This window comes from Aptenodytes patagonicus, chromosome 2 (assembly GCF_965638725.1).
Source record: "Aptenodytes patagonicus chromosome 2, bAptPat1.pri.cur, whole genome shotgun sequence".
Lineage (NCBI taxonomy): Eukaryota > Metazoa > Chordata > Aves > Sphenisciformes > Spheniscidae > Aptenodytes > Aptenodytes patagonicus.
In genome coordinates this window covers 42358562-42379030 of record NC_134950.1, presented here as the reverse complement: position 1 = coordinate 42379030, position 20469 = coordinate 42358562, and the positions used below count along the sequence as shown (strand labels likewise).

Here is a 20469-nt window from a genome sequence, read left to right as displayed (position 1 = left end):
CTGCCTCTTCCCACAGGCATATTCCTCTGGGAGGGGAGAAGGAAGAAAGTTTGAAAATTGGGTAACTCCGATCATTTGGATAGCAAGAGGATGTCCCGATGTGATGTGAAGCACAACTGAACATCTCATAGCTGCCAGCCAGCTGACCCTGAAGTCATTGGAGCTCTGCTATGAACATGAAGGGTATAATATTGGTCAAATACTCTGAAAAATGAAGTTCTCGGTGTCCCAAACAGGACACCCAAAATTACTGAAAACCTGATTTCACAATGATTTAGTTGTGTTTGAAAATATGGACAATACAAACTTCCTGCTCCAGAGTATTACTGAGAATTTCTTTACACTAAAACACTGCTGGGATGAGCAGCGCAGAAAGTCCTATAAAGAAGCAAGGTTAAACAACATGCAGTAAATACAACACAGGAGCTCCCAGGGTGAACACCTGATTATAAGCATATGAAATGAGACTCACACAGAGTATGTGGTTTAAAGTGTAAAACATACCATGTGAGCGAATCATTAATATTTTATTAAAGCATTTTTGGAAAAGGTACGATATTTTTGGCATGTCAACTTTTGAGAATGAGGTCTTGGATTCTTAACAATATTCTCTAAAAGTAGCTTTTATGGATGATAATATAACACATGGACATAAAAGACCAGATGGACTCCAAACAATCTTAATAACGTATTATATGTATTTCTTCATACTTGCATGTTTGTCTAAAGAACTACAACTCTTCTGGTGCCATATAAATATTTAATAATGATAATTTAGAATATACTGATATAATATTACATCTGGGTATTTTACATCCTTATTCCAAAATGGAGTTGCTTTAGTTACATGCCAGCTCTGTTGGATTCATTGAGCGTGTTCATGAGACTAAGCAATTAGTACTCAGCTTCATTGAGTTTATATTTTTATACTTTCCACATTAGAGGAAAACATTACATTATGGGCAGAATTTAAATAATTGCTTAAAAGTTAAGAAAATGCTTCAGTGCTTTTCTGACTAACAACAAATTTAAATATACGCACAAGTGGCTTCATGCACTGAACTGATCAGCAGTCTTTTAAATTCTTTTTCTAAAAGCAAACCTCAGAAAATGCCATAATATACTTTTTTTCTCTTAAAAAAAACCCCAAAACAAAATAAAAATCTCAGGTTTTTATATGTGCCATTTCAAAATTAAGCTATGTAGAGTGTTATGTAAACAGTCCATGATGTGCTGAATAATGACATCCAAGTTATTTTCACAAGTGAAAAGTTGGCTTCATGCATTTCTTCAAAACCTATTGGAATATTTTGAGCTTTTTAGACCTATCTTTTGCCAATAAACAGGCTATTTAAAAAAAAATTGTTTGTGTGCACGTGGTATCCTTTCTGAAGGCAATGAGTATTTCTAGAACCAAATAGCCCTAAGGCAGAAATTAAAGGTACCCTGTAAATCACTTTAACTAAATGCATTAGTATTTATGATGGTAGCTATAAAATTAAAATGCATAAGACACAACCCCCAAAAATGAATGAGGTAACACCCATATTTCAGACTTTTAAATTCAGAACAAACACTGACCAAATACTAAGATAATATAGAAAGATGCATGAAAGGTCCTCGTATGGCTAATCATATAGTCTTCCCCTGAAAATTTGTACAAATTAATATAATATACAGAGAAGTACAGTGCAGGACCCCAAAAACATTTAAAACTAACAAAAAGCTCTACTCATGTCATATATGCCGGTCCTTCATATTGCCATCTTTACCTCTAAAATTAATTTTATCTATGTTAGAACAAAATATATCTAAATTTGTTTTGACGGACCCAAAACAAGTGATTCTAACTGGTATGATTCTGAAGTTGCTCAACTGGTTTTCACCTTGACACAGTGCAGTAATTTCACATTCTTCTGCATATTTTGAAGTCTATTACAAATTTTAAAGTGTCTATTGCAAAGTTATGGGCACTAGAATGTTTGTATAAATCAGTTTAGAAAATTGTTACTAGCTGTGTACTGGGGATACACTGGTGTGTTCCAGTATAAGAGCCTTAGGGTGACCTACGCTGTGCTCACACAAATTGCTTGCTGGATGTAAAGTGGAAATTTACATTTTCTTATGAAAATTTGCTACGTGAGCTAAGCTTGACTTTTTCTGTACTGTCATTGCAAAGTCAAAAGCAGTACTTAAAAAAACCCAAACCAAAACCAGGCATTTTGGTTTTGAGAAAGTTTTGATGAGAAGTTTTTGTCCCTTACAGGTAGAACGGTGACTGCCTGGCATGGCATGTTTGTTACACTGAAGTCTTTTTATGGTATCTCCTTCCTCTGCTGAACTGTGATGATACTCCCAGCCTGGAGAAGTGCTGTCTCTATGACCAGAAGGAAAGGATATCCTTTCATGGAGAGATGACTGTGTTTATTGAGCATTTGCACCTTAAACCTAAGGTGGTAACAAACAAGGCTATTTACACTAAATACTATGGTGCTCAGCACCATATAAATGCTGAAAATGGTTTGCAATATGTCACTATATATATGTGTGTATGTATATACATTATGTGTTACCTTGGATACAAGGCTTGCTCTGTAGGCAGCTAACTGCTTCAGATATTCCTTCTTGGCAGCTTCAGTTTTCTTTTTGTATACCTAAAAACAAAGAGTGTCACATTGGTAAATTAATCTGGTTTTGTTTTTATATATCACCGGTGTGTCTCATGCATCTTCATAAAGTCTTTCTAAGTAAACAGCCTTTCCTCCTCATATTGCTTAAAGAGTGAAATAGTAAACATCAAATACTTTAAAGAAAATATTGTTCCAACTGTGAAACACCCTTTAACTACCCAGCAGTACTGAAAAAATAATATCCCTCATAGCATCTCAGGTTTAATTGTTCAAAGTGAAGTGCGGGGCGTACTTGCAAATGGGACCTTTAGGGACGGGGGAAGGCAGGCGTGGGCCTCTCCACTGGCTTCCACTTGTGAGACGAGTTAAAACCCTCTGGGGAAGATGAGAATGTGTAGAAAGACATTTGAGCTAAATGAAGGAGGAGATGACGGCACCACACAGAGCAGCCAAGAGGCTTTCTCTCTTCCCTGGATAAACTGTTGGGGACAGTCAAAGAAGCTTCACGGAGCTGCTAAGGATAATAAATCACGTTAGTCATTATTCCAGTCCTGATCCCGTATCGGTCTAATTAACTTCTCAGGAGCATGGATCTATTTCTGTACATTTCTCTCAACTCACCAAATTATTTTAAATGCGGCATGTGCACAATCTCATAATGGATTATAGAGCTTGGAGAATCACTTCAGTTTTGCCCAAATTTCAAGATCAAAGATTATCTGCAGGGTTAGGCAGGACCTCATAGAACTATAGTAACATGATGTTAGAAAAGCGTACGTAGATATTTAGGGTTGAAAGTTTTCAGGAGGAGAACCAGTTTCTGACCCATGGAGCCTAGCTAATGACTTGCTGTTAGCCATGTCAGCAACAGATTTGGGAACAAGTCAGCATTTCTCTTTGCAGATATTATCATGAGTTTCTCACCACTTCATGGGTTTTCTTTTTCCTGAAAGGGTAGACTTAGGAGCCGTGCAAGCATCTTGGCTTCATGTTACTAAGCAGGATTGACTCCTAGCCTTCCATGTTGCAGGGAAAAGCTTAAAAAACATCCGGAACGTGTAAAACCATAAATATATGTTTAAAAAAAGTATAAAAACATATGTTTAAAAACAAAAATGGAAGGCTTAAAAGTGAGGGAGACAAATAAAGGGAAAGTAAATTTACTTTTATTATTGCTGTTATGCTTCACAATTTTTAAGTCACGTGCCCAGGGCAGAAATTAATTCATGTGTTCATGGGCATTTGGGATTCACAGTATTACACAAAATGGAACTGCAGCTTTGAGTCTCTGCTGTCCACTTCTCCAGTCAAGTGCACAACGTGGGCACCGGTGGAAAGGGTCCATGAAGGGAGTAAAGACTATCCACCTTCCCCCTCCCACTCCACACTGCCTAGTTAACTGGGCTATTGATTCAAAGGTTAAAAGATGGGCAAAGCTATTTATGGCAATTTTGGGGTGTTCTCCTGAATTCCACAGCTGAAAAGCACACACGTACATCTCCTCCACAGAAGGATAAACTTTATGAAACTTTAAAGTGATCTCTTTTGATCTTCCAGTGCTCTAGTAAAACCAGCAGTCCCGTAATGGAGAGGACTTGGCAGCACAGAGTGTGCACACAGAGGACAATGCAGTTGCAGACTACAAAGTGAGAGTGGTAGTGTCAGGCTGGAAGGATCCAGTACAACACAATTTTTATAAAGAATGTGCTCATGAAACATTTTTTTGTTTCACTGAGGTTTTGCTTTCAGAGACAGAACAAACCTCAGATATGGGCTGGCAAAACTCAGAGGCTGCCTAAAAGGATTAAAGATTTTGCTTCCCAGGGAAGCAAAAGATCATAATGGAAACAGAGAAGTCTTAGGCTTCCAAAATTGTAAATATAAAGACAGAGGGGAAAAAAGATTGGTTTTAACTGTGCAACTGTATGTGTGCACCCTTGTAATTTCTCCAGATTAAGATAAATATATAGTGTTGGCTGATCTCCTATTGTTTTGCAAAAAAAAAAAAAATGGTAGCAATTTGCTTTTTAAGTTGTAATCACTTGTGATTATTAGGAAAATGTACTGTTTGTTTTGAAAATGAATAAAAAATTAGTCAACAATCTGTTCCTAGCTGCTAAAATGAATTTAGCTTGACCTACAGAACAAAGACTAAGTTATACCGCTTTGTATATTGCAATGCCTCTGCATCATTCTGCTAGCCAGTTTAAAAAACAGAGCTGAACAAAGAATTTTACACAGAATAATGATCTTCAAAAGATCATGTATCTACTGCTTCCACATTGGGTTTTATTTTGCATTACACAAATATAAAAAATATACACTCCTGCTGTGCTCTTACAGTCACAGCATATTGAAAAGAGTCCTCTGGGACCTGACTTTTCCCTCAAATAGTCATATTGCACAAGGTTAACTCAATAATATGAAGCTAACAGTTCTGTAAAACTCCATCTAAAACATCACTACTTCATAGGAACGTCATCGTAGAGCCGTTATTTAATTATTTCCTACCTATACATCTACCATCTTCAGTGTACACATTGTCTTGCCCTCTTTTCTTGGGTCTTCTGGTGAGCCAATAATAGTCACATGAACACCATGTCTTCCATGGTAATATAAACATGAACCATGTAATAGAAGGTCATTAGAATAAAAAAGTCCTTAATGGATGGGGAAAGGTTTTTGATGACCCCAGCCTGCTTTGATGTTTTGCACAGGTCAGAATGGTCCCCACAGGCTGGCTTGTCTGGCGGGTGGTCAGCTTACCCCCCCTTTGTCCTTGTAAGGGCATTGGCATGTCCTCTGAGGACAACAACTTGACCTCTCACTGTCTATATGCTGTTGTCCTTTTGAAGACGCCCACTGTTTAGGTCAGCATACAAGTGGGCTGATGATCCTTATCATGCTAATTTTGGAAATTCTGATTGGTCCTGGCTTATACTAAAAATTAGGGTAAGTTCTGCCTGTCTGGGGAGTTCTTAATTTTCATGAGTAACAACAAGGTCTGGCTGGCAATATTTTTCTCTGAACACAAATCAATGTGGCCCTCGCAGTGGGTACCAGTTCACTGACTTTGTGCTAGACTGGACTTGTACTGGGAGCTTATGAAGGCAGGGCAAGTGGGGAGTGTCCTCAGCATTTGTAGCAGCACCTCAGACAGGTATGAGCAAGTTAGCTGCCCCTCCCAACCACTTTTTTTTTTTCAGCTGTGAGAATTTTTAGCCCTCAGGCTTAAATAGTTTTGTGTTGTAGTAAGTATAACAGAGTTGCATCCTTGCAGCGCTTTTGGGGAGGAAAAAGGCTGGTGTCATCATTCAAGTGTGCTCTAGAAAATGGCTGAAGCTCTTTGGGGTTTTATGTTTAAGACAGTGCCAAATTATGAAAAACATCATTTCCAATAATACATTTAACATTTTTCCTGTAACAAGAAGCAGGCTTCTGTTCTGTTGCTTATCTATAGTGTATAGTGGCAATATTTAATTTTAACATCTCAGAAATCTCTTATAAGGTCATTTTCCCCTCCTCTGTCAAGCAAGCAACAATTATTAAATAAGTAACTTGACAGGAGCATATACTTATGGAATTAAGTCATTTCTAGCTCGCTTTAATTCAATTAACATGATAATTGAATGTCAACTGATTGTCATTCAGGCAGTAAAGGCCCATTCTGATTCAGCAGCAGATTTGTTTCCTTACACAATATTTTATTTTCTATATTGTCCCAGTTGTGGAAATTGAATGTTGGCAGAAAAAAACATCATTTCTGTATAAGCAGGGTGGGTCAGCTTAATTTATTCTTATTCTCTTCAGCTTGTTATAGTAACCCCAAAACACTAAGATTACATTCATTTGTCTACAAATGGAAGCTGCTGGCATTATTTTCCTACTGTGCTTCACGAATGCAAATTTACACAGCATAATACACAGGTTCTTAGTTTACTATTTAATTACATTTCCAAAGTGCACCCAGTAAGGTAGCTTCAAGTTCCCTTACATTGTTTAGCAAAGCATGCAGCAATATAGAAGAAGATACCTTCCAAAAGGAGTAAGTATGAAACTCTACCTTGTGCATGTAAGTATATAAGATAGCATTTGAATTAGGCCACCAGGGAGAACGAATGCCCTGGGGTCCCCCACTGGTAACATAACAGCCTGGTACCAGTCCCCAGGCCATTGCAATGGCACCCTTTAGCTCAGCTTCCCTGGGCTGACCATACATGTGGGCTACTAGTGCTGCAGCAGCTTACATCGAGGGCTGAATTTTTTTTATTAATAGTGATACACATCCTTAAACTGACTGCCCCAAAGTTTCATTTGGAGATAGAGGGGTTGTGGGTTATATGGTTAGCCACAAACACTCACAAATACTAGATTTACCAAATTAAAACCACAATAGAATATCTGCACTTCTGTTTTATGATGCCAACTTCTGGTCATGTTTTGCTTTATATATTTTAACTTCTTCTTAGGTCTTGTCTTCCTGGATCATAAATTCCTTGATGCAGGCTTTGTGCCTCCTGTGCTCTTCTGCATGTTGTGTATATGAAAGTCATCACTGATATATATGTAACTGAAATATATCTGTAATGCCTTGAGCCAAGTTTTTGTTCTGGTTGGTCATCTTTTCCCAGTGAACTTCCTCTCAACTTGCTTGTGGAGGATTATCAACACATCACAACACACTATGCAGCAGGACTCCTACCCTGTCCCATGTGACTTGCACCCTTGTTCCCTTAGGGGAACAGATCTCCTTTCCCCCAGTCATCATCACAAGAGCCAAAACAGGCACTCAACCATCTGCAAACGTGTCCTCACTTCTGAATATCAGGTGCTAATGGAAGAAGGCAGCAATGACTACAGTCCCCTTTGATACTAGAGACTTGGAGTCAATGAGTTAAACTGACTGATGCTCTTAGGAGAAAAACAGACTTTCAGAATTTGTGCCTCATGGTAGTCTGAAAAAGCTTTGTGTTTCCTAGCTGACAAAGCACATTACGAAGAACCATGCTACTTCCCTGGCTTTGCCTAAATAGCTGGTACGAGGATGATGAAGGGGAAGTTTTCAGTTTATCTTGGGGATGTTTCCTTAGAGCTGACACTTGCAAGCAAGTTATATTTGTCTTTTTAAAATGATGTAAAGGTGCCCACATTTGTTTTGATGGAAGTGTTCCATAAACCCCAAAAAATAGTATATGCAAAAAGAGCAAATCAAAAAGCAACAGGACCGATTTTGTGGTTTTGGTCTCCTCAGTGTTATTACCCATGGGAGTGTCATTTTCACAGGCTACAGTTACAGAAATAGCATCTGATAAAATACAGTAGGCTGCAATCCAGAATTAAATTCCACATTCAGATTGTCATTCCTGGTCCTACATACCTAGGCTCATAGAGGAAACTTGTATTTTTTCCAAGTGGGAGACATATCTCTAGTTTTAATCTTCTGATTTTGCAGCAAAGGCACCTAGAGCTGCACACACTTGTTTAAAATATGGAGAGAGATATTCCCAAAGCAGTCAGAAAAAAAGTCTTCAGAATTGCTTAATGGATACTGAAATATGTTACCATTTGATTTTTAATCTAGGTACATACAGTAACAGAAAGAGGCCCAGGGCTAGCTATATGGCTCAGCAGTCTCTGACTGTAGAGCATGAAAAAGACGCTGATGACATATTAGAGGCTTAGGGGAAAGAATTCAGTCTTTCTGGCGTGCAGGGGAAAGATCACAGGCCAAATTCAGCTCTAGCACAGTGAGACTTGATGGAGATCACTGGAAATTGCAGCCATTTGCACCAGGCCTAAATTTGACATTGTCGTCTTGATGCTCACAGCTTGCAGGAGCGGGACTGTACATTTTATCAGAAGCATGTCGGATGAAAGTTGGGTACAAAACAAATGACATTAAACATATGAACGTGGTGATTATTTGCACTTGCTGGTATTCTTTTTTTAAAAAATAGGGATGTGCACCTGAATGGAACATAATAATTGGGCCTAAATCCAGTTTTGTACGCAAATGATTTAAAGCCATGTTCCTATCGAGCTCTAACGTATGGATAAAGAGGGGGAAGAAGAATGAGTAGAAAACTGAGGCTATTATTTATGCATGTTGCTGCAGCAGTACTTGGAATCCAGGGTCCTTTTGGCCCAGCTCCTTCCAAGTACAACAAGAAGGCGAAGTGCAGTTAAAGTCAACGTTCATAACTGGGCAGCCATGTGTGGTATTTATCTAGAAGCTGTGCCTGTTGTATGCAGCAAACAGATATCAGAAATCCACCCCGGGCAGGGGGGTTTCTGATGTTCCCTGTGACTTCAGTGCTCTTGGGAGGCTGCAGGAAGATCAAGCTGCCAGGTGGGCTGGGCAGGAGGCCAGCAGACGATAGCCCGTATTACCCTATACAGAGTAAGATGCTGCAGCTCCTATGGAGACCTACATGAATTTTATTTTTTTTGTGGCAGAGGGGAAGGTTTCCCATCCCAAGTGCACAGCGCGGTCCTGCTCAGCCTGCTCTCTGGATGGGAGAGGGAGGTGCCAGCTGCCAGAAGTCCTGCAGCAAAAATGCATTGCGAACAGGGGGCCTGACACTGCCCCCTTCTGAAGTCAGTGGAAGTTAAGGGGTTCAAGGTCTGGCCCTGTGGAAACCAGAACAATAAAAGAATCTGAAGATATAAATGTATGTATATGTACACATATATACATATACATGAGTTTGTATCTGCGTGTATGCATGCCTATTCTTGGCCCATTTGTGTTCCGGCTCATTAAGCCCAGCTGCTTGCAGAGGAAGGGAGGAGGAGCAGATGCCCGAGTGAGGAGCAGTTGTTTTAAACTCTTGACACACTCGTCTAGAGCTTCAAAGGGTAGTTATGCAATTTCAATACAGAAATTTGTCAAGAAAAACAGTGGATCTCCCAAGCAGGCCTAAGGTGCAACACTGGTAAAAGCGACTTTGCCGGTGCAGATAGCTGGGAGGGGAGGTGTAAGGTTGCTGTCTGTTGTGCCTGTTCCTGAATCCATTTTGCTTGTAATTCGCTTTGGCAGTATGCACACACAGATGTGCCTTTGCTTCCCATTTGTTGACACTAATGCACGAGGACTTCAATTTACTTAAGTATTGGTAACATACAATCCAAGTTCCATCAGGTGTTAAAGAACTGCAGCATTTACCTAGTGGGTCTTTGAGCACCAATGAGGAGTAAATTATTTGATTTTGTGAGCTCTGAGGATTTGTCAGCTGCCTCATAAGTATAATTCTGGCTCTTCATATTCCTGCTGCTTCTAATTTAGCAGGACAGGCTCATAATTGAAGCAAATTAACTATTTACACTTGCCACTTCTACCAGGGGAAGAGGACACATCAGCAGGAAAGAATGAGTGGGAAATTAAATTCTTCCCACTTGTGTCAGATCTGCCCTTATATAAACACATTAACAGTAATTTCATGAGGCGTCAAACATAGGAATAAATACTGAGGGATAAAATAATGAGGTGTTGCTATTGAGCTGAACTGTTGCAGCTAATATTACTGTGTATGAATTATGCAGCCTGAAAGAAGGCATATGTTACAGCACTCAAACAGTCGTTTCACCAGCTTCTTCTGATCATTAAGTTTTGGGTCCCCTAGGTGAATCCATCCTTCTTCCCGCTGCAAGGCCAGTGCAACATTTAAGTAAACACACAAAAACACATACACACACATACACACATATATATGTACGCACACTAAGCTGTTCATAGGAGGCCAAATTCATTCCTGCTAGAATTCCAGTTAAGTCACTGAAGTTACACCAGAGATTAATTTTGTTGACTGTTGAATAGACATTCAATTCCATTTTTAGAATAATAGCACATTTATTAAGGTCTTTGGCTGAAGTTTTAAAGTTACACTAATGTAAACAAGAACATTTTGTTTGTAATTTGCCACATCTATTACAGCTTTACTAGGACTCCAATTAGAAACCTAAGGTTCATTTTGTACACACACATCTGGTACTGATTTAAAATTACTTTCGTTTTTCATCTAAGGACAGAAAATGATCTAAGTAGCCTTTTTACCCAGTTTGAACCAGCATTCTGTCTGAAAGCCAGAGACTTGACCATTTAGCACACTGAACCCTCTTCCCTGGGGGCTGTTTTTCTCCCCTTTGCAGTAAAAATGTGTGCAAAGGACAAAGATGTACATAAATAAGCTATAAAAACAGGATGCACAGAAGTATAGTACTAACTAAGGAGAAAACAGTGTTTGTGATCGTAAGAGAGGAACTAGAAAAGCCACTGAAAATATCCCTGTGCTACGATTACAGCACTGAGGAGAATGTACCCCAACATACTACTGCTACAGCTGCTTTCCATTCACAGGTATGTTAATCTGAATAGTTTCAGAAAACATTTACAGTGAAAAATGAAGGAAAATGCACAGTCCCTGCTTCTGATCATGTGTAATTATTGTACCCAATTCAGAATTTGAGAAGAAACCATGACAGAGTCCACCATGACCACTAAAGTCCCTTTAATTTCTAGACTCCTCTGTGTAGATAGGTTTGGACAAACAAAACACAGACACACACCAGCGTTGTTTGCAAATGGCCCTTGTATGCTCCGGAATTAATGGAAACAGTTCTAGCATATGACCCAAAAATGCAAATGTCTTCATACGGTAAAATGAGAGTGGAAGTACACTGGTATCTACTTTAATCTAATAAATTGCAATATTCTCATGGTAAGAGCATCAGAGTGTGATACATTTTAAGTATAACTCCCCCCTAACTTCAGTAAGGCATCCAGAATCATCTAGTTCATAATAACATTTCCTTTTTTGTCATTCAAATCCTATTTTCTCAAATAACATTTTCCTAGCTTCTTCACAGTTTGAAAAACATATGTGGTTCTTGCACAAACCCTTTCATGCTACAGTCTAATATTGCAGGTTATCAAAATTTTTTTGCAAAGGCTTGGACATACATATACTGCCCTTAGGTCATCACTGTACTGAGTTTCAATACCTTTATGTATTCTGTGGTCAGTCTTCAGGAATAAACAAGAAGAATTCTATGCGTTTCAGAAAAAGCTGGCTCAGGCCGTAGGAACAAAGAAGATTTCATTTTGGCATGAAAACATGAGGTTATTCTTCTTTCTCAATAGCTGCATTATGTTCTACTTTCTGATTCATTTATATTTACTATTTAAATAGTAAAAGGAGTTCCAATTCAGGAAACATAATTTGGAAACATAATTCTATTTAAATTCCAGAATACGCATTAGCTTCCAAAACATAAAAGCCAGAAACTTTATGATAATTGAATCCTTTTCAGCAAGTATAATTCATCAATAAAGTATTCCTCTAATGATGTTATTGTTTCTTTATTTAACTATTTTTGAATTTCTGAAGCTTCTTCAATGCCAAATTCCAAATGCTACATTTGTATTTTTAGAGTCCAATTTTCCTACTGGAGACATAGGTTTCATAACAGTTACCAATGCTCTGGATCTGAAAAATTAGGCCTTTAAAATACAGACTATCTAGTCAGTTAAGATGTCTTGTAATCATTACTTTGTACTATTAGATCCCTAATGGAATAAAGAATGAGTTTAAATTTATTCTAGAAAATAGGATTGCCAATTTTTTAAAATAGGGACCAGCTTTTATTCTTTTTGTACAGTGCTAGATTAGAAAGGGCCTGGGCCTGGAGTTTTAACAATGTACTTAATAGATGATAATGAATAGGGAAAATGAGTCAAAGATATGCTAACCCAAACTCTTGGAATAATTGGCTTAAAAATCTAGTTGCAGCCATTTTTTCAGGGATGTGTCATGTGGATTCCATAACACATCATTCTGCTGTGTTCCAACTTAAATTAAGGACAACAGATATAAATAAAAAATAAAATAAATTCTGTTCTGCTGTTCCAGTGTAGGACTTAATCAATTATTGCTTTCAACCACGAATAGGAAATCCAAGTTAAAGCTGGAAATTTTAGGGGTTTATAAACTTTTCTTAAACAGAATTCTATGGAAAGACTTCAGTTTTCTGCTGGTACTAGTACTATGACAAGTTCAAAGGAAATGTGCATTGTATAGTCTTTTATGTTTCTCTGTCTCCATTATATGATCTTGGACTATTATTCATGAAGGCAAGTTTTCTGCTTTGTAAGCGGAGCAAATATTATGGAAGGAAAAACTGCACCACTGCAACAGCCACAAATTACGGGTGATTATGAAAAATGGTGGAGAAAACCAAGCACAAGGTCTTGCTTGGTGTCATCACTAGAGAGATGTAAGATTAACTAGATTAACAAACTCCTGAGAAATCCAGGTCTCTGCCTTTCACCGTTTCAGGAAAATTTGGATCCACAATCCCATAGGCAAGCAAGATGGGTCCAAGATTCAGATCTAACTACTTGGAGCACTCCTGAGGTATGTGTTTAGGTGTGAAGATTTCAACATGGGGAGTGATTCTGGGCAGGTACTCAGGACAAGGAGGAATGGCATCAAAACCTCTTGCTTGTGAACTTAACTAAAAGCATAGTCAGCATTTTTTCTGAGTCAAAAGTGAACACTCATCATCATGGTCCCAAAAGGTAACATTCGACTACGAGAGAACTGCTGTACTGGGAAAGTCTAAACAACCTGTCAGATCAAGGACATAACCTTGGCCTTTGCTGGACATACTAAAAAAGGCAGGAGGAAGAGACAACACAACAAAATAACCCTAACGTGCCAGGCCGAGTGAATTCTCTGACCCCTGTGTTCAGAAAGCTACCTTTCCTCCAGCTAAACCTTCCAAATGCTGACCTTATTCAATGGTGGATGCTAGACAGAATAAGCTTTTTTTTTTTTTTTAGTTAGCCAATGAGTGCCAAATCTTAATTTTTATTACACTGTTATCTTTAACAGGGATCTAGATGTATGTACACCATCCAGTTATTAGCACAGAAAAACTTTTTTTTTCAAGTCCAAATGATTTTACCTACCAAAAAATCATAGCAATATTTTCATTTTAATTCTTAGCCTTATTAACTGTAATTGTGTAATGATAATATGCTTAGTGTGAAAGAATGAGATGCAGTTTTGTCCCAGTACTTTTCCTCTCTCTGTGCTGACATCAACCCCCACCCAGGCCTCCTGCAGTCAATATAACTGACTCAGCACATCCTTTCTCTCCATTTCTGTTTCTTTCTTAAAGTTCCCATTTCTTTATCTGCCCAGTCCATTCTGTTGGCAGATAGTAAAAATGCAACTAATAACAACAGAAAAGCAATGGTACGCTACAGCGAGGATGAATGGTATTTGCGAACTGTCACCACCGTAAACTCATGAATGCGGTGAGCTTCACCCAGAGTTGTCCACTTTTACATAGGGTCTGACTGACTCGGAAGGATTTCTGCAAAGGTTCAGATCCAGCTCTGCCGACCTTGTTGCAGAACCAAGGCCTTTCGATGGTGGACAGAAGTAACTACGGGTTGTGATTTCCACAGCCTACATGTATGCTGTGCAAGAGGATACCCCAGAACGCTGTCGATTTGCCAGGGTCCACCATAGGTCTCTTTGAGTCAACAGATCTGTAATTCCTTTCATAAAAGCCAGATGGGTCGGGAGAAGGTGTGAGCCCAGCTCCCCTTCTGGCATCATGGAACAGGGAACATCTGCAACTGGGAGCTCAGATATGTGTCAGGTCCCACTGTACAGACATTATTTTTGGCAGCAAGGTCCTTCTACACCACACTGTCATAGTCAGGGCAATGACATCATAAAATCTCAGGCCCACCAACTTCAGCATGAAACAATCCTAAATATAATCCTAAAGCTTGTGTCACACCCCAGAACTAAAAAACTCTTTTAGTGGTTTCATGCAGAAGAAATGAAACGATACTCTCCTTATCTTAGCCTCTTAAATCATATTCCCAAGATGGCACATATTCAAGTTTCAGCCCGGCAAACAAAAGAAGCTGCCTACAGTGCTTAGATGACCCTGATAACACGTTCCTGAAACAAAGCCTCTGAGCTACAGCACATTTTGTACCTGTTTTTGTTCTTCTCCTAAGCCGTCCCACATTGAAGCTACAATTTTAGAGACTTCACCAAAAGTAGCATTGGGGTTTTGGCCCTTGATGGCTGCTTGAGTGTCTCGAAAGAATAATGCATAGGCAGACACAGGCTTCTGTGGCTCATTTGGGTCCTTCTTCTTCTTCTTTTTGGGAGTTTTGGGTTTCTTTCCCATATCTGAAGCAGGTCTTTTCTCTCCACCATTGACCTGTAACACAAAATTAGAAAAGTACTATTAAAAGAGGAAATTTAATTCAGCCCATCCATTATTACAGCTTCTGTGATACAAAAAGATTTTGGATTTTGCATGCAAAAATGGAATTTTAGCTGCCATCTTTGATAAACCAAATGTTGACACCATGTCACATGTATAAAATTTATTATAAGTATTTCAGATTATGTAATTTTTTCCCTCAAAGTGCTTTATATTTTGCTTTCATATAATTGTTATAGTCTCGTTTATAGTTCACCTGGTCATCTTTTCACCTTTTCTAAGTTTTATTGCTAATGGCTATAACATGCATATAATGAGTAAATTCAAATGAAATTAATTTCATTGTATCCTGACCACCAGTTCAACCACATGAATCACCTGCAAGCAGCAGGAACACTGTCATATCTACCTTTCCCTTATCCTCACCCTTCCCCAGAACTACACCAGACTAGTGTTCAAATCAATTTCTAGTGCAACTGATGGTACACCTTCCAGGGAATTTGAAGATAATTTGATTGTGAATAAAACAATTGAAGTTATAGAGATTCCCCTACACACCTTCTAATTAAAATCTGAAGAAACAAATCTTTACCAGCACAGACAGTTTGGACCCCTTTAGAGGATCAGTTCTGATCCATCCGGATTTAGCTGCATAGTTTTTTTCCTCTGCTCGTGTAAAAGCAAATTCATGATGGTTTGAGAAAAGGGGTGAAAGAGGAATGGCATATGAAGAGAAGTGCATGTGCATTATTTGTGTACCACCTGAAAAAAAATGCATGTGAGCATTTGTGCAAATTTGTTAAATGCTACTATGCTTTGCCACTAGATCAGAGACCCTGAACACCAAAGCACCCTACTTTCTTAGGTGACTTACAAGCTCAAAAAGGGACACTGTCCTGATTCTTCAACAGGTTGGAGCTCCATGGCAAAGCAGCTTCTCTTGATATGATCACTTAATTCACTATACCTTGTAGCAATGATGTGTGATCTTACCAGAGGATTCAAAGGCTTTTTTCTCTTGTTGGCATGGCCAGAGTACTGTGCATCATAAGCGTTTTCAAGTATGAGAAGATCAAGAGCATGAAAGGTATGCTCTAGGCTAAGGATCTACTAGGTATGACTTTTATCACATCCTTGTATTATTACTTTTTAATAATGCGTATCAAGTGACACAGGAGAATGCAGGTGTTCAAATCAGTGGAACTGCATGAGGAAAATGGCTGGAAATTCTCATTTTGAGCAAAAAACTTTTTTATTTTTCTATATACCTCACTATGTGGTGTCCAACAGGGCCCAGCTGACTACAGTGAATGACCTGGATCTCTTTGGTTTACTAAGCACAGCAATAAAGTGATGACCACAATTTGAAAATGAAGTTGCTTTTTTCCTGAGCCTTATGTTACGATAGATGCCTCTTTAATACAAGGTTAATGGCCATGGAGCCTATCGGCAGCATTTTGGAAAATATGGAAAAACAGCAGCAGTGTGCTACCCATTATTAAATTTTCCAACTTTTAGTATCGTGCTATTATTTCATTCTACAGGGTACACACAACTACCAGCTAAATGGTAATTAACTAGGGCTCCCTAGTTAATTTGGTAATATCAGTCTAAACTCTTCAGACAGTTCTGTGCAAACTCCATGAGCAAGGAGGCTTGACAATAATTTGGGCTATAGTTAAAATTTTACCTCTATTATTTGCTAAAGTTTTCCTCTTTTCAGAGTATTTTTGGACCAATGAGATTTAAAGGTCTGTATATTAGGATACCACATTACTTAAACTACCCTTAAACTAGGTGATATGCTGCAGAAACTTGTGTAAGAAGTCTTCTGGTAAGCTGTTCTGAGAACAGCTCTAAAATCTTATTTTCCAACCTGAATGATCAAGAGACTTCAAAAACCCATTGTTAAAAGGAGAGTACTCACAGGGGAAATTCTGGTTTTCTTATATGAAAATAACGAAATAAAAAGAATACCAGAATTCCAATACTAATAACCTTGCAAATGGCTGAGATGATGGCCTACCTTATGCTCCCATCAGTCTATCAGCTTCATAGACTCCAATTCTAACCACCAAAGCAGAGACAGATGGGAAATAAAATAAAAACCATATATATTCTGCTAGGCATAGACTTGTGCCTCAAAATCCCTGGAGGTGTAGTTAGCTCATGGTAATCCACCTCCTGTCATGGCTTATTGCTTAATTATGGTGATGTATTTAACTTATTTATCACAAGAAAGCAATAATCTTTCACTTTAAAAAAGTGTACATTAACCATGTTGCACACATAATAGATCACAAGAATATCTAGTGTAGGATTTAAAACTATCAAGTAAGGCACATCGTTGATATCTAAATGTCCCTTGAGAAGCTGGAAAATGTCTATAAGCATATTTAAAATAAACTGCAATAGTACCAAAGCCTTTAATGGAGCTAGGAGAGCTGTTTTATGCACACTATCTTGCAGTAATCGCTGTAGTTTAAAATAGATTTTAATCAAGCACCATCTGCATAATAGGCTGAACAGACAACATAGAATTCTACTTATAACTCTTATCATATAAAGTAAATATTGTAAAACCTCTACCACATAAAGAGAATATGCTGCACCAGTTCTTTAGTAATCGTGTTTCTGTTAGTTAATTCTTGCTACTTGCAGTCCTCTCACTATCTTCCCTCTAAAATACATTATTTGAAATTCTCTCATAAGTGATATTCAAATGAGCATGGAAGAAAACCCAGTTATGCATCTATGAAGAAATACATATTTGCAAACCAGTAATGCTTCCAGCAGCTCACAATTATGCTTGGCAATAATGGAATACATGTTTAACGATCCAGCAGTATGAATTATGGCAAGAATTACATAAATGTAATATTCCAATGTTGAGGTGGTCAGAATAAAGCGTGTGGTAAGTGGACACTTTGTTTAGAATGTTTTTATAGTTACTTACAACTATTGATTTTTAAGGTCTCACTTTTTTCTTCTTCTAACCATAGTCCCTCATATTAGATTTAGAAGAATTAGGGAGACTTAGGGATGTGCACCACTTGCAGAAACAATATCTTTGGTCTGAGACTACATTTCATATTTCCATGGACCTAACAGCTTTCTGACTGTATATACATAGCCTTGTAATTATGCTACTGTTGTCACTGTTCTTACGGTCAAGCAACCTCAGCTGTCTTGCTTTTAGAGCAACAGTGTGTAGGGCAACTGAGCCCTCTATAATGCAGCTCCTTTCCCTTTTTTGTGCAAGGGAATAGATGACGTTTAAAGTCCAAAAGGCCTATATGAAAGAGCCTTTATGAGAATGAGTATTGCCAAAAAATACTTAGCAGCTGCTGCCATTAGGTCTGTGTAAGTTGGATAGGGCTTACAACAATTTGAGTATTTACCATAGAATGAACATCCAAGAATCTGAGTACATGAACAATTACATCAGTTTGTAAAGTTTCCTTATTACTGGCTTTTGGAATATGTACATTAAGCTGAAATGATCATTTCCTCCATGCATGGAAATCAGTGGTTCACTAGGGATACAATTATATTTCTAGTCCAAATGTATACAATGTACATATTCATTCATGCCTTCTGTCATCCTCATTCTATAAATTCATGCGAACATGAACAGGACACTGAGATTTCTGTAATTTTTTCTCTAGATAGAAATAGGTATAGTTGTTAGGGATTTCTCTACCAAATCTGCTATCAAAGGACCAGTGGCTTCTCCTTCACACGAAAGGCTGGGCGTTCAGCTAGTATAAACTAAGGGAGGTCATCTGACACTGAGGTGATTTTCCATTTGAAAATGTACTTTGTCTTTTTGATCATTGTTGGTACACAGGCAAACATCTTCTCCTGCTGGTTAAATAGGGAGAATGTCACTGATGCTATTAACGATACGGTGAATTCAGGTTTTTTTTTACACAGTCCTCATAGCAGGAACATCTTACTGACTTTATGAAGCTGCTCAAATATGGTAAGCTCCAGCAGCTACTACATGACCTCAACACGTGCACTTCTACTGAAGGACTGAATAATGAGGTCTGGCCCTGACCTCTTAAGCAATATCACACATCTACGTGACAGTTTATAAAACAAAGAGAAAACTCCAAATTTAGCAAAGTTATATTCAGGCAAAAAAGATTCTCACAAGAGACAGAATGACTGCTCTATCTCTTGCTGTCCCTGTCCAGTGCCTTCTTTCACGGGGAGGAGGATTTTTGGAGTGAGAAGAAGCCTCCAAAGCATCTCTGAGAAAATTTAATACTGTTGTGGCTGGGGAAAAGGATCTCCACAGAAAGTTGGTTTATTCTAAGTATCCATATCCATTCACTGGCAGCTTCCAGGAAGAGCAGCATGACAGAAAGACACACAGCAGAGGGGTTTGAATTGTAAACTACAATACACTAGCTTCTCATGCTGATTATTCAAACCTTCTTGTCTTTTATGGAGGGAACTACAGCAGAACCATTGCATCGGATCAGGCGTGCCAGCCCACTGCCCATCTCCGATGGTGGCCAACTTCAGGCGTTTTCAGGAAGACCTAAGTAATCCCACAGAAGACAGGTATGGCATAACCTGCCCCCATTAAGCTTGCATTTTGATCCCTACTAGTTGGAGACTAATTTAAGCCCTCTATCATTATTAACTAAGTTTAATATCCCTTAAAACACTTCTTTTAGCAGAGAAATTATAATTATCAAAGAATTTTAAGGCAACATCAACTTCAGCATACTGAAGTATTTTTCTTAATTTTGTGTTGTGTATTGTGCCTTTTCTTATCTTTTTTTCTGCTTAGACTGAGCATGAGAGAATTTTAAAGAGTCTTCCAAAATAACACAGCTTGTTAAAAAGTTGAACACTATATAAACTGGCTTTCACAAAGAAAGGACCAAGTTTTACTTGGTCTGCAGTGCTTAGTATTTCTTTATTGAAAACATTAGCTTCAGATGAGTACTGTCTGCATGAAACTGCAACCCTGCACTTTTGCTAGCACAAACTGTTGCAGTGAAAAAGTACATGAAAAATATGGGTCAAATAACTGAAATATTTGATAGAAGCAGAAAGGATATCTTAATTATTTGAGTGGATGTTTTCTCCAGAAGTTTAGAGCATCTTGCACACTCCCACCAATATATGTAAAAATATTAGCAAAGCAACAGGAGTAGCAAATAAATTATTCTGAAAAAGTAAAGGCTGCCTGGAATTATTTTTACATAGCTGTATTCTAAAGTCTCCCTCAGTAAGGAAGTGCTCATTTAAAATGTATGAATTATTCAGTAATTTTTAAAACCTAAAGTTTGTGAAATCAGAGGAAAGTCCTGAAATAAAACTTTTGAATCAGAATTTATTCAAAATGTAGTAAAACATATGTCTCCAATTACATGATTATTTTATAGCTTGAGGCATGAAAAACAATATAATTTGAAAACAAATCAGACTTACATTTCTTGACTGGATTATACCTCCTCAGTGACTCACAATATGTTTTCTTCATATTCCTCACAAGTCTGCAACTTTTCCCCACAAGATACGGCCATGGTACACCATCCTCACTGCACTACAGGACTGCTGT

The 20469-nt window shown here is 38.2% G+C and overlaps 1 protein-coding gene across 2 annotated transcripts in view; it reads right to left on the bottom strand.

Moving 5' to 3' along the window:
• Nucleotides 1-20469, bottom strand: part of TOX (thymocyte selection associated high mobility group box) — a 228757-nt gene that overhangs the window by 25344 nt on the left and 182944 nt on the right. For both annotated transcript variants that reach the window (XM_076329664.1, XM_076329663.1), the window contains exons 5-6: nucleotides 14649-14879; nucleotides 2574-2654 (exon numbers count right to left, since the gene is read on the bottom strand). In XM_076329664.1, coding sequence (XP_076185779.1) covers nucleotides 2574-2654; nucleotides 14649-14879 — 312 coding nt within the window. The remainder of the gene's footprint in view (nucleotides 1-2573; nucleotides 2655-14648; nucleotides 14880-20469) is intronic.